The following is a 14,825-nucleotide window of genomic DNA, read 5'->3' as shown; positions in this document are numbered from 1 at the left end:
ATATTCCTCTCTTTTTACAGGAAACCAGGAAACTGAGATTCAGAGTGATCACACAGCTAGAACAAGTTTTCTGGATCTAAAGCCTGAATTTTAGTGGGAAAAAACCTGAATAATTAGCAGTTATCCTCAACTTTCATGCTGGATGCTGACAGGCACAAAAATGACAGATAAGACATGGACTTTGCCTTTGAGGAACGTTGTAATTATTAAACTGTTAGGTTAAAAAAAAAGCTTCTGTTTCAGTTCTTATTGCTGAAAATCTTCCTAAAATATTCAGGTTCATTTTGTGCCTCAAATACAGTCCAATCAACAGAATTCATTCCTTCCCCCCACCCCCCCCCAATAATGTGACAAAGCCTCAGAGTCATAATTTGAAGCAATGATGGTTATATACACAACACACACATACCTAGTCAGTTTATATAATACACATTTTTACAGGACTCAAAAGCTTTTCAAATTTCTTGAACAGTCAGCCTCACCTTTGAGCCTGCCAGCCAGCACCCGACAAGGGATGAGAAGTGCTACCACCCTTATCTTACAAAGGAGGAGCTGACACCTAGCCTAAGGCTGCAGATGACAGAATTGAGACTGTCAAAACTCGGATCTCCTGACTTTCGGTTCAGTATTCTTTCCATGACTGCGCCCTAGCTCATCAAGTCTTTGCTTTACCTTGAACATGTCTTGATCAAATCAAATAATCACTTTGCCCAAAAAGAGGTGCAGTTTTCAAGGGGATATGAAATATTGAAGGTACATGTTAACTTGTTGCTGATGTTCTTTGAGAAAGATTCACTACGGTTTCACTGGACAGTGAAGGACACGTGGGGTCTCAGAGCCCTTCTTCACTTTAAGCAAAATTCTAAATGTAACCTCGTTTTTTCCTCAGTGGTTCCACCCCACTGCACCAAGCTTTTGTTGGGGGCAAAAGAAATATTAATGGGACTTGTCTTGTGTGCCTGACTGTCTAAAGACCAGTGCTCAGTCACTCAGTCACTTCTGACTCTGCCACCTTATGGACTGTAGCCTGCAGCTCTCAGTCCATGGGATTCTCCAGGCAAGAATACTGGAGTAGGTTACCGTGCCCTCCTCCACTAGAGACCAGTACCAGAGATTTATTGCCAGTAGAAAGTTCAAGGAAACCACTGGCTTCTACCTCAACAAAGGGTTACATTAAAAATGTTACCCCTGAGCGAACAGATACAAGACTTCTTAAAATCTTCAGAATCCAGAGGCTTTCTTCAAAAGATTGAATAACCTTAAAGAACTTTCTGAATTTTAAGACCTGACATCTAAAGATTAAAAGAGACACCAGATGATTTAGAAGAAGGGGAATTTAGCATCCCCCTTTTCTGTTATCAAAGATAGATTATGATGCAGTCAAGAAGTAATAATTAGAACTGGACATGGAACAATGGACTGGTTCAAAATTGGGAAAGGAGTACATCAAAGTTGAATATTGTCACCCTGCTCATTTAACTTCTAAGTAGAGTACATCATGTGAAATGCCCTCCCGGATGAAGCACAAGCTGGAACCAAGAGTGCTGGGAGAAATATCAACAACCTCAGATATACAGATGACACCACCCAAATGGCAGAAAAGTGAAGAGGAACTAAAGAGTCTCTTGAAGAAGGTGAAAGAGGAGAGTGAAAAAGCTGGCTTAAAACTCAACATTCAAAAAACCAAGATCATGGCATCTAGTCCCATTCCTTCATGACAAACAGATGGGGAGACAATGGAAACAGTGACAGATTTTATTTTCTTGAGCTCCAAAATCACTGTGGATGGTGCCTGCAGCCATGAAATTAAAAGACGCTTGCTCCTTGGAAGAAAAGCAATGACAAACCTGGACAGCGTATTAAAAAGCAGAGAGATTACTTTGCTTACAAAGGTCAAAGCTATGGTATTACCAGTAGTCATGTATGGATATGAGATCTGGACAATTAAAAAGGCTGAGTGCTGAAGAATTGATGCCTTCGAACTGTGATGCTGGAGGAGACTTGAGAGTCCCCTGGACTGCAAGGATATCCAACCAGTAAATCCTAAGGAAATCAATCCTGAATATTCATTGGAAAGACTGACGCTGAAGCTGAAACTCCAGTACTCTGGCCACCTGATGGGAAGAGCGGACTCATTTGAAAAGACCCTGATGCTGGGAAAGATTGAAGGCAGGAGGAGAAGGGGACAACAGAGAGTGAGTCGGTTGGATGGCATCACCGACTCAATGGAGAGAGACAGAGGCAATGGACAGAGTTTAAGCAAACTCTGGGAGAGGGTGAAGGACAGGGAAGCCTGCCGAGCTGCAGCTCATGGGTTCACAAAGAGTCAGACACAACTGAGTGACTGAACAACAAAGGGCCACAGCAATAGGCATCCAGCTTGAGATATGGATTGTTATTAAAATAACTGTAGCCTAATTGTTCTTTAGGGCTCCCCAGGAGGCTCAATGGTAAAGAATCTGCCTGTCAAGCAGGAGATGCAGGTTCCATCCCGGGGGTGGGAAGATCTTCTGGAGAAGGAAATGGCAACCCATACCAGTATTCTTGCCTGGAAAATCACATGGACAGAGGAGACTGGTGGGTTATAGTTAGTGGGGTCACAACAGTTGGACATGACTGAGTGACTAAACAACAATTGTTCTTTAAGCTGTATAAAGTTATTGATATTTGGGCAATTCTGAGATTCTACCCTTCTGGGGGTGGTTGTTCAGATTTTTCAGAGATAAAGTATCAGTTCCAAAACAGTTTGATTTTATCTACTGGCCATAAAAAATGAACTCTAAACCTGTCCTTGAGAAGGCATAGTTCCTGCTGATTGGGGCAACCAAGATGTTAAGGTTCTAAACTTGTGGGCAGATAATGCATATTGCTTAGAAAGCAGCAGGAAAAAGTACCCCTATTTCCTTCCTCTTTATTAAAACATCTCCGTTCGCCCGCCCTGAGGCCTGTGGCTTGTGACTGCCTCCTGAGCAGAGTGCCGCGCACCAAGCACCAGGAGTTTTCCGCCCATCCTGTCTCCACCTTGGCTCATCACCCTTGGTACCTGCAGGATGGATCCCAGACAAGCCGAATCCACAGATGCAGAACCTGCGTATGCTGAAAGCTAAGTGCATACAGTTATTTTACATGGCGGCCTTGAGCAGCCTCAGATATTGGTTATCTGCCGGGCTTGTGGAACCAAACTCTTATGAATACTGAGGGACAACTGTACTGACATTTGGAGTCTTTCCTGTGGCGACCCTCCTGTGCATTATAGGATGTTCAGCAGCATCCCTGGCCACTATCCACTAGATGCCAGTATCAACACCCCACTCCACCCCTGGCTACTTGTTGCGACAATCAACAATGTCCAAACACTGGTAAAAGTCCCCTGGGGAGGGGACAAATTGCCCTTAGTTTAGAACCACCATTCCAGCCAAACTGAACCACACAACTCCGTGCAGAATCGTGTTGCATCCACTCTTTGTCACCTGATTGTCCTTTGGGCTCCCCAACCACTCTGTAAATTCCCTAAGAGAAGGATGAAGTCAATCTCACAAGTGCACCTACCCAGCAAAGGATTAGACACACAAAAACCTTCAGGAAGTACTCATCCTGGTGACTTGACAATGAAGTAACCCCACAGGCTGTTCCTCCCCCATGTTCCCCACGCCTCTTAGCTACGCTGTACAAGCAGCCACGTGAAGGGATCCTCCAAGGGTTAGGCCAGGGCTGCGGCAACAAAATTTCACATGATGACTTGAGACAGACCTTTGAGACCGACCTATGGCTCCCTGGGCTTATAGGAACCCAGCACAATCTGAGCCTGGTTCATCAACCCAGAAACTTACTCCCAAGGCAGAGAAATGATTGCACGTTCTATTTTTGTTGGCAGTCCATTCCAGCCTATCCGAGGCTGCCTCACCACACTCCAGAACCACACCCCAAGGAGTGGGAGGTCATAGGTATTTACACTTCTGCCTGGGGTGGGGGGGAACCCAAGGATTTCCAAACCCTTGAAGAAAACCATAGGATAGGCTGTGCAATATTTGAAACCAAGAATGAGACCACGCGTCACAGTTCAGCGGAAGCTCCTGAGAACATGTGTGTTAAGCAAGAGAACCAAACAATAAAGAATATTCTGAATCTCTTTATTCAATGCCCAAGGGATCCAATGTCTTCTATGCAACTCAGTCCCAGCAAACAATTCACCACTTTCAGGTAAAGAAGTCACTGTGTCACACTCCAGCTGCTGGTCTTCAAAGCCTGTCTCCCTCTCTCCTGAGTGTGTATTTTCTGCCACTGCCCCACCTATATCTTTTAGTTAAAAGAACAAGACAGGTCAAGCAAGTGACATTGCATTGAATCTCCATTTTCGCAACAGATGCTTCTCCTGAGGTAGGTCCAGGTTCAAGTCCAGTTGAGCCCTTCCCAGAGGAGCAACAGCTACAGAGCAAGCGCAGAAATGGCTAAACCAGGTCAAATTTGCAGGGCGTTTCAACTCACTGTCACTACAAATCAACAAATAGAATCAAGATTAGTGCCAAGAGGAACTGTCATCCAGGTGTTAGGGAGTCAGGGCAGGGGAAGAAATTTTATAGCAGTTTGGTTTTTATTTCCCCCAAGTAGCCCCATATTTCTCTTTTCCTAGACTAAAATTTACCTCTTCGAGGAAAAGGGGTGGGAGGGGGTGGATCAAACTCATGGGATATTACTGGAGGAAGTGAATGTTTTCTTTGGCGCCATTCTGGATAAAAGTTTCAAAATCAGCAGATACAGTCTTCTTTTCCACTGAGTTACTTATCCTGTCTGCTGGTTTCTCTTTGCTTTGATAACAGGAATGTGATGAAAAACAAGCACATTCCTCTAAAAAAGCAGCTTCTTGCAACAGAGACGGTTGGTGGAGGGGTGGGGAGCGGGTGTTTAAAAAGTCACCTGAAAGGCTTGGATGAGAGCCACCCTTTCTGTTAGGTGACAGGAGGGAACTGAGGTGTTTATGGAGCTCTCGCTTGTAGTAGTCACAGATTTTTACAAATCAGTTCCAATACGAATTTTAGCTTCCACCTCTGGTAGTACAAACAAGTGCTACCCTGGTGTCTGCTGCATTATATAAAGCCAGTTCCCTCAAACAGGGTCTCTCTTACTATGTCCTAAACCTGGTTCAGTTCAGTTCAGTTGCTCAGTTGTGTCCGACTCTTTGTGACCCCATGAATCGCAGCACGCCAGGCCTCCCTGTCCATCACCAACTCCTGGGTTCACTCAAACTCACATCCATCGAGTCGGTGATGACATCCAGCCATCTCATCCTCTGTCGTCCCCTTTTACTCCTGCCCCCAATCCTTCCCAGCATCAGGGTCTTTTCCAATGAGTCAACTCTTCACATGAGGTGGCCAAAGTATTGGAGTTTCAGCTTTAGCATCAGTCTTTCCAATGAACACCCAGGACAGATATCCTTTAGGATGGACTGGTTGGATCTCCTTGCAGTTCAAAGGACTCTCAACTGTCTTATCCAACACCACAGTTCAAAAGCATGAATTCTTCAGCACTCAGCTTTCTTCACAGTCCAACTCTCACATCCATACATGACCACTGGAAAAACCATAGCCTTGACTAGACAGACCTTTGTTGGCAAAGTAATATTTCTGCTTTTTAATATGCTATCTAGGTTGGTCATAACTTTCAAGGATAAAAAGCCCACACAGGAGGGTAATGGTGACTAGGAACTCAATCCCAGACGAGGAACAGGGCCGTGGGGAGGCGGGCTGACAGCAGATTTGCTGCAGAGACTCCTATGACATGCAAGACAGGGATCATCACACTTCCTCAGTGAGGACATCTCGGGATAATTTTCCGAGAGAAAGGCAACATTCGAGGTGCAGAATATAAATTATCGTCTTGATGGATCCAGGCTGCATTCCAGCAATTAGAACTTGCACTGGTCCTTCCACACACCTGCTGTGCAACAACCGAGACCACTGGACTGTGGAAAGGACCACCTGCAAAAGCCACCTTTCCACCCGTGAACTGTGCTGCTCCGCTCCTAATGTCACGTGCCGCCACCTGCGTAAAGCTCCACCATCCGTGAGCTCGCTCTACGCCCCCTACCTGTGAGCACGGGGATAAAGTTTCTACCCCTTGGTATCCACAACATGCTGTGAGTAGAACAGGTGCTCAATACTTTTCAGATAGAGATGTTGGTCACAAGAACTTCCAGCATTATAAAACCAATACCTTCTGAATTAAACATGAAATAGAATTCATTCAAATCGCAGACCAAGAACATTCTGTTGTAATCTTGTTCTTTGAAAATCAGTAATCCATCTGCTAGGTATACAGGATAGATTCCCTCTTAACCAGAAAACTCATTTTCTGATCTTGCCAGATAAGGAAGGGATGGCATGCTCAACTACATGTTATACCTAAAATGTGCCATGTGGTGCCACAGCCCAAAAGTACAGCAGGTGATTCTCTTCAGAACTTCAGCCCCAATAAGCACAAACACTGTTCTCTAGTCAACCCTGTAGCTTCCAGGGGGTTGTCTTAGCTGTCCTTAACTGGAAGAACGAACACAGCCTAAGGCTTCCCTGGGGGCTCAGTGGTCAAGAATCCACTTGCCATGCAGGAGACATGGGTTGGGAAGATCCCCTGCAGAAGGGAATGGCTACCCACTCCAGTATTCTCACCTGGGAAATCCCATGGATAGAGGAGCCTAGTGGGCTACAGTCCATTAGGGCTACAAGAGTCAGAGGTGCAGGATAAAACTTAGCAACTAAACAACAACAAGGCCTAGCTGCCCTTTATAGACACTGAATTCATGCCACACTCATTATTGGATTGAGGCCCCTCATGCTTTCCTTCCTTCTCTGTGTCATAAAGGACACCAGTACTTGCTGAAGCAAGGTCCTTGTCTTATCTCAGGAATACCTAATACCAAGACTCATCGATGACAGTGTTTCTCATCTGCAGGAGAAAACAAAAACAACACTCCCAATCTGATATGTCTGGAATGCTCCTTCCCCAGCTCGTATGTCTGGTGTTAAAACTCCTACTCATCCTTCGAGACTCAGGTCAAGTATCACCTTCTTAGGAAAGCCTTCCATGCCCATCCTGCTCCCCAAGCTTGATGCTTTCCTACCCTCTGCTGTCCTAGTCCCTGGGGGTCCTCTGTTTCAGGCTTAGCACACTGTCTTATAATTATATCCAAGCTACTAAAGTGCAGGGAAGGGGGTGAGGGGTGTGGGCCAAGTTGAGGCGGAATCTCTCCAAGTGTGGCCAGATATTAGCAGGTCTGAACCACCTGGGGAACTTAATAGAAATGAAGATTCCTGGGCCCTGGCCCCACACCTACTGAATCTATATTCTAATCACCCCACTCCTAGGTGATTTTTATGCATTTGAGAACTACTGCACTAGAGTGTGATTTCTAGGAAGAAGCACGGTGCTTTATTTATCCTCTGTGCCAGATCCACATTAAGTGCAGTGGCATTATTCAGTAGATGCAATGTGCATGAGAATCTTCCACAGAGTAAAGAGCAAAAGGGTACTCAGAGACACGCGTCTCATTTGGTACCTGGGCCACCTAGAAATAAACTTCAGAAAACGTGCCCCGGCGGGAGCAATGCATTAATCCAACTCCACTTTCATAGACACCAGTAGATAGCAAGGAAAACACCAGGCTTTGGAATCAAAATGCCTGGGTTTGAAAATTTTAAAACAAAACAAACCAATCAACCAACCAAACAAAAAAAGCCAAAAACAAACAAACGTTAATGACCTAGCTAGTTTCCCTAGCTAGCTGATCAACCTTGGACAAGTGGCTTACCTCTGTAAGCCTCAGCACAACTACCAGAGAAACAGAATCACAATCCACATAAGATAGATGTGTAATGTGTATTAAGAGGGAAATAGTATATGAAAGCATATATATATGTGTGTGTGTGTGTGTGTACATATATATATATATATATCTCGGAGAAGGCAACGGCACCCTACTCCAGTGCTCTTGCCTGGAAAATCCCATAGACAGAGGAGTCCATGGGGTCGCTAAGAGTCTGATACGACTGAGCGACTTCACTTTCACTTTTCACTTTCATGCACTGGAGAAGGAAATGGCAACCCACTCCAGTGTTCTTGCCTGGAGAATCCCAGGGACGGGGGAGCCTGGTGGCTGCCATCTATGGGGTCGCACAGAGTCGGACACGACTGAAGTGACTTAGCAGCAGCAGCAATACACACACACACACACACACACACATATAATGTATGATAAAGACTAACAGCATATATGTTTTGTGTCATTTTCTTAAAAACAGAATTATCACCAAGTAATTTTTAGAAGGCTGGCGTTTACAAATAGCTCCAATAAAGAACACAGCTTCAATGTCAGACACAGAAATACTGGAAATATACAAAATTATGTTACCAAAGATACTCAGGGTTTTCACAGGCAAAGTTTGAATCACAGAAGGCTGGGGCAGAAAGGGCCTCAGGAGGTCCTCAAGTCCAGCCCTCTACCAGGAACCCATTCAGAAACAAGAACGTAGATTCACCCCTGCTGTGCAGTCTCTGAGACGCTCCCCACAACCAACCCAGTCCTTCATGCCATGCCACCCAGCTCTGCATCCTCTCACTCAACTGTGCGGAGGTTACTGGACATGGCACGGATTATAGTAATTACTACAGTACGGATTACAGGAAGCAACGGCCTCCCAAGTCACAGTCAACAATGTCCAAATCCCAGGGCAAGAGCTCCTGCCATTATATCCTCCACCTCTGCTAGCAGTCCTCTAGCTTCTAGTTTCCTTATGTTTTTCCTAAATGCCTATTCTCAGTTAGCCAAAGTGCTAGTGTTTTAAATACATTTTTCCGTCAAATTCTCCCAATAACTCTTCCAGTAGGTTTTATTATTTTCAAGACGAGGTTCAGAGCAGTTATGCAGCCTCTGAGACCCTGCGGGGGAGCCAAGATACAGAGGCAGGTCTTTCTGGCTCCCCAGGCCTACTCTTTCCACTGTACCAGGCAGTTTCCAGCAGCATTCCCCACCTGCTGACATAGCATGAGATGCTTCCTATTTCCAACACTGCTCAAAATCCTCGCCAGGGCTTACTCTGCCCACAAGTCAAAAGGACAGCCCTTCCTGAGGGACAGAGGAAGTGCTCCAATAGGGTCCCCACTCTCTCTGCCTGTCTCTGCATCAAAGGAACTCTGAACAGTAACAAAAGCAGTAATAGAACATGTGGAGCTTTTCAGAAAAGCTTACTTTTAGAAGAATTTCAGGCCACCCAAGGGACACTCTAGTCCTGTTCTAAGCATGAGGTTAAACAGCAGTCCCTAGAAGCATATATATTTCTTTTGTAAGACTCTGGTTTGATCACATCTGTGGCTTTTTCTCACCCAGGAACAGGCAGCAGAAGGGTGTGTGTCTGTCCCCACCCCCGCTTACAGCCGCTGCTGATTACAGCTACACATTCCAATACAGACCTGCCTCTCAGACCAAAGAGGGGGCGGGGGTGGCCTGATCTCAGAAGCCCTGGAACAAATAGTTGGCAACAGCTGTGTTCTCAGAAGACCGCAGTTGGTCGCTACTGTTTTCTCATTCCACACTAGGTTACCGGCTATAACTCAAGTGCCCCTACTTCAAACGGCAGCTCGCAAGTACTCAAGTCTCTGCCACGGGGGTCTGCTGGCTTGGAAAAATCCATCAGGAAGACCAGAGTGTGGTCAGTCCCACCCCCACCCCTCTGAAACATTCAGGACGTCCCTCAGACCCACAGCCCTGACCACAGGCTTAAAAGGAGAAAGTCTCTAAAAGGAGCCCTTCCCTTTAAAAGAAGGCCCCCCACCCCAACTCAGAATCTCTTCAGAAGCAGAGAACTGTGAAGAAATCTCTGCTCACTAACCCAATCAAAATGGAGAAGGAATAAAAGGGGTTTTGATCAGGAATCCTGCTCCGCCTCTCCCCTTCCCGGCCTCACCCCTCAACTGTTTCCTCACTAAGGCTTTGGCAATGGCTTTACGGTGTCTCATGGAAAATCAGAACAGATAATCCAGCAAGAGCTCAGGGATACATGGGGGTTAAGAAGCCGGTGGCCAGGGGAGTAAGGAGCAACTAGAAAGCAGGAAGAAAAGCCTGGAAAATTCTGTAAGGGAGCTGGCCTGCTATAACTGCGAGACATTTTCTAAAAGGCTCCCTCCACCCAAAGCAGTAGTGCGATAAGTAAGCTCCCACCCTCTTCCCTTTCCGAACCCAATCCCCAGACCACTCGTTCCATTACCTGTCTAAGACCCAAAAGGAAAGGCATCCTGCAAGAGCATCGTCCACACTAACGTTGGGAACAAAGGGCTTTTGAAAAGTTAAGGTCTTGCAAGGAGCATTTCCCCTGGCGGGTCTGGTGCTCAGCGTTCCCGGTTACCCGGCCTTCCTTAGCAAAGAAGAAAAAGTAAACAGAGTCCTGGGACCAAGCGGGCACTCTTCCTCCTGCTCTCCTGGCTGCTCCCCCCGCCTGGCTCTGACCCACCCCCACCTTCTCGTGACATATCTCAGACGCAGCAAAGCTGAAGCTGTCTGCCAAGGGGGAAATGACATCAGTTCAGGCACGGCAGAAAAAACTCCAGACAGCTGCTGTAGAATACTGAGGAGGATGTGCTGCAAACCCACGAAGTCCAGCTCTGGACCCACCTAGGGCTGGAGCCGACAGTGAGGGGGGACAAGGCTGCTGCCCCCTCCCCTTTGCTCCCCTCGGCTCTGAGCAGGCTGGACTGTACATAAATCAAGGTTTTAACACTGCAAAGAGCTACATTTCTCTGAATAATGACGGGATTCTAAGAGCTCCCAGGGAATTGTTTCTCCTCCTTGGTTAAGAAAACAGGGCCCAGGAGCTGTCAGTTTCACAGAAATTTCCCCATCCCACCTCTGCCAGAACCGGTGCTCAACAGTGCACCGTGCCTGGCTGTTCCAACTTTCTCAAGAGATGGATGCAATTCAGAGAGGGCTGGGAGAGGTACCTCTTTCCCAGCGAAGGTAGGACATGTTACCTTGGGTGCTGACCTCTCGAGCCCTTGCTCTGACAGGAGAGTTTATGTTTCATAAACAGACTGCATGTACAGGTGCCAACATCTTTCCTCACTTGTCTTACAAAAGGTACAACAAGTCCCACCGCAGCCTCCAAGTTGCCAGTGAAGCAGATCTCTATATTTAAACTGACTCTTGCTTCTGAAAAGTTCACTACCTTAGGTTTGTCAGACTTTCTTCTCTAAGTGCAGTTTATGGAGAAATGGCTCTCTACAGGCAAGCTTTTGTACAGGAAGCAAAGGCCCCGGGGTTGGCGTCCTTACCTGACTTTTCCCAGTCAGCAGTGTAAGCCAGCTCTTGACTGGCTAGCGTTCCCTAAACAGCAGGTCACACTCACTTCCTCCAGCTGTGAAACCTTTAGCAAAGACAACAGTAGCAAGGGTCTGTGTTTGGATTTGGACTTGCAGAAACGACGCACAAGGAGAACAATCTTCAGAGGAACGCTGTAAACGCAAAGTTACTTTCTAATAACTTCCTAGGCTGCAGATTAATGATATTTCCATCACTCAAAGCAAGTATATCTCATCTTTTTATTTTCTGCAACAGTTTTCTTTCAGTGATACTCAGCAAAGGCCCCCGTGGGACTGGCACTGTGCTGGGCAGACCCAGGTAAATAAAAAATGATTCTTGCAAATTATTTTTCACCTCTATTATCTTTCATTTCTACTGAGGACAATACACTTACAGCAAGGTGACTTGCCAAAAGTACTTTTCAATCATTAGCGAAACCAGCCAGACACACAATGTACTTGCTGCAGGTCTCCCACTGACGGTCAAGGTCATATCGACTTTCCTGACAAGGAAATGAATAAGCCAAGCCAGCTGGGCCATTTCCTGGAGTCTCACAAAGAAATGACCAGCAGCCTCATTGCTATGGAGAAGGGAAGAGGGGTGAAGTGGCTTCTGCCACTGCAGGTGTTTGAGGAGTACGAAGCCATTCTTCAGCGAATATGTACCCTCAAGACGCGGTCATCTAGTCTAGCCCATGCCTTGTTTCTACCCTCACACACAGGATGAACAGCCAGCCAGGCAGGCCTGGACACTCAGACACATCCCTCTGGCGAAGAGAGAAGAGACAGCTTTCCATGCCCTCTTTTCATTTCCTCAAATGTAGACCATCCTCAAACACACCCAGCATTATTAACTTTGACAATGAAACTACTGGAAAAGGCATCCTCAACCCCTCCTGGGAAACTCTGCTCTGAACCTACCTGACAAGACAGCATGACACCCACAGCTCTATGGAAAGAGTACATGGCGTAAGCGTACTATTAATTCATTCATTCCACATCTACAGAACACCCACAGCCAGGCACTGGTGTAGGAGCTGGAGGTACCTCTGTGAGCAAGACAGTCAAGAATCCTTGCTCTAATGGACAAAGGAAACTTTCCACATTTCTAAATAATGTTTATCAGCAGTCATCTCTGATTAAATGGAACTGCAACAAGATTACTAGAAATTAAAAAATAATTTTGTCAAAGTTCAATCTAAATGATCAAAATTGCAACACAGGCCTCCCAATTTCCTCGCAACCTAATAAATCATTCTTTTAAGGATGCTACTCAAGACAGTGTTTCTAATCAGCATTTGTCAACTTTTTTCTTCTTACAAGATTATAAGATTCTGTGTACAAGGCAGCATTAAACCGAAAACAACATCACGCACTCTAACAAAGTGACCACTGAGATGGCATCTTCCTCACTGATCCGCTTTTCCTTGCCCCTAGTCCTTGACCAACCCTCACTGAGCTCTAAAATTTGGGGGATGAGGAGAAAGAACAGCTGAAATGGCAAATGCAGGCATTCCCAGGAAGGCAAGTTCACATTGTGCCATGACTTACAAATATTACCACAACCCAGGGACAAAGTAGTCAATTTGGGGATTTAAGAAGCAAAATGATAATCAGTAGTTTCTACTAGTCTGAAAAAAGATTCTTTTATATAAGTGATCCAGGTTCATACATGGTGGACCAAAGCTAAGTCAAATCCATCTTCAAACCATTTTAGTCATCTCCCTGACACAATGTAGAATTTGATTCAATGCTGAATTCACCAACTTAAAAAAAGGGAGGGAGGAGGAATTCTCTGGTGGTCCAGTGGTTAGGATTCTGTGCTTCCACTGCCAAGGGGTACAGGTTCCATCCCTGGTCAGGGAACTAAGATCCTACATGCTGCAAGTCACACTAAACCAGAACTGACAAGGATTATGCTGTCAAAATGTTCTAGTTTAATAAGTGTTTATGGCCCTGAGTAGTGACAAAGATAGTAATGCTGAAACCCTTTGCATTAATTTATTAAAGAAGACATACTGCAACAGCTATACTTCCCTGATATCTCAGTTGGTCAAGAATCCGCCTGCAATGCAGGAGACCCTGGTTCGAGTCATGGGTAGGGAAGATCCACTGGAGAAGGAATAGGCTACTCACTCCAGTATTCTTTGGCTTCCCTTGTGGCTCAGCTGGTGAAGAATCCACCTGCAATGTGGGAGACCTGAGTTCAATCCCTGGGTTGGGAGGATCCCCTATGGAAGGGAATAGCTACCCACTCCAGTATTCTGGCCTGGAGAATTCCATGGACTGTATAGTCCATGGGGTCACAAAGAGTTGGACAACCGACTGAGCGACTTTCACTCACTCACTCATTGCAACATAATATATATTCATAGCTAGTGAAATTCATTCCTTCGCTATAGTTGATTTAAGAATCTTTTGGCAACATTTTCCTAGGCAGCCTATGCATTTATCATCCTTAAATTCTGAGAAAGGGCTTCCCTGGTTGTTCAGTGGTAAAGAATCCACCTGTCAATGCAGGAGACACAGGTTCGATCCCCGCTCCAGGAAGATTCCACATGCCAAGGGGCAACTAAGCCTGTGCACCACAACTACTGAGCCTGTGCTCTAGAGCCTGGGAGCCACAAACACTGAACCTATGAGCTGCAGCTACTGAGGTCTGCATGCTGAAAGCTTGTGCTTATCAACAAGAGAAGTTACCTCAACGAGAAGCTCATGTACTGCAGCTAGAGAGCAGCCCCTGCTCACTGCAACTAGAATGCCTGCACAGCAACCAAGACCCAGCACGCCAAAACTAAATAAATAAAACTTTAAAAATAAATATTAAAAAAAAAAATTCTGGGAAAGAGGCAGGGAGAGATAAGTTATTTGCTAGTACTGACAATGAAACCAGCCTTTATGTTAAGAACTTTTATTTAACCAACATCTCATGATCCCATCATGTAGGTATTAATATCCTTACTGCTCAGCTGTAGAAACTGAGGCATATGGAGACCTGCCCAAGGTCACATAGCAGGCAGAGTAAGAGCAAGGATCTGAATGACGTCTCTGGCTCCAAAGACTCTTTCCTTTACAGTAATACAGGAGTCATGATATTAAACCAGAAGTGACCAGTAAAGCAAAAACCGGAACTGAGGGTCAGCTAAACGCTAAGCAGACACTCATGTTCCCAGTCAGTGTTCTAGAACCCTCTGTAGACTGTCACTTACCACTGGATCTGACAGTGGTGTTCCCAAGGACAGGGTCAGGGCCTTGCATTCGGACCGACTCTGGGGCCTGAGCTCCATGAGGTAAAAGACTAGGACAGTCCTAAAGTTCTCAAAAGTTCCCAACATGCACCCCGTCCCCACACGAGGAGCAAGGTGGCATGGAAGGTCTTCCATGCCTTGGATCTCAGGTAACCTGGTGAAATGTTCATTGGCCAGCAGAGGCTAAAGGAGACTAGGGCTGAGGGCTCTGAGTTTCTCATTTCGCAATCAAGGAAT

At 45.8% G+C, this 14,825-nt stretch overlaps 1 protein-coding gene and 1 long non-coding RNA gene across 3 annotated transcripts in view; both read right to left on the bottom strand.

The window, feature by feature from the left end:
• The window catches only part of WBP1L (WW domain binding protein 1 like), a 58,566-nt gene that overhangs the window by 23,858 nt on the left and 19,883 nt on the right, over positions 1–14,825 (bottom strand). The window contains exon 1 of one of the 2 annotated variants that reach the window (XM_005225690.5): positions 10,254–10,489. The exons of the other annotated variant lie outside the window; for it this stretch is intronic. Coding sequence (XP_005225747.1) covers positions 10,254–10,280 — 27 coding nt within the window. The 5' untranslated portion in view covers positions 10,281–10,489. Of the gene's footprint in view, positions 1–10,253; positions 10,490–14,825 lie in introns of those variants that run through there. 2 annotated transcript variants of the gene reach the window in all.
• Positions 4,115–10,243, bottom strand: LOC132343955 (uncharacterized). The gene is made up of 2 exons (XR_009492991.1): positions 5,249–10,243; positions 4,115–4,490 (listed from the first exon to the last, which is right to left on the bottom strand). It is a non-coding gene; the product is annotated as an uncharacterized lncRNA (long non-coding RNA).

The sequence above is a fragment of the Bos taurus genome, chromosome 26 (genome assembly GCF_002263795.3).
Source record: "Bos taurus isolate L1 Dominette 01449 registration number 42190680 breed Hereford chromosome 26, ARS-UCD2.0, whole genome shotgun sequence".
Taxonomy (NCBI): domain Eukaryota; kingdom Metazoa; phylum Chordata; class Mammalia; order Artiodactyla; family Bovidae; genus Bos; species Bos taurus.
Note: the sequence above shows the minus strand (reverse complement) of the source record. Positions and strands in the feature narration are given on the sequence as shown.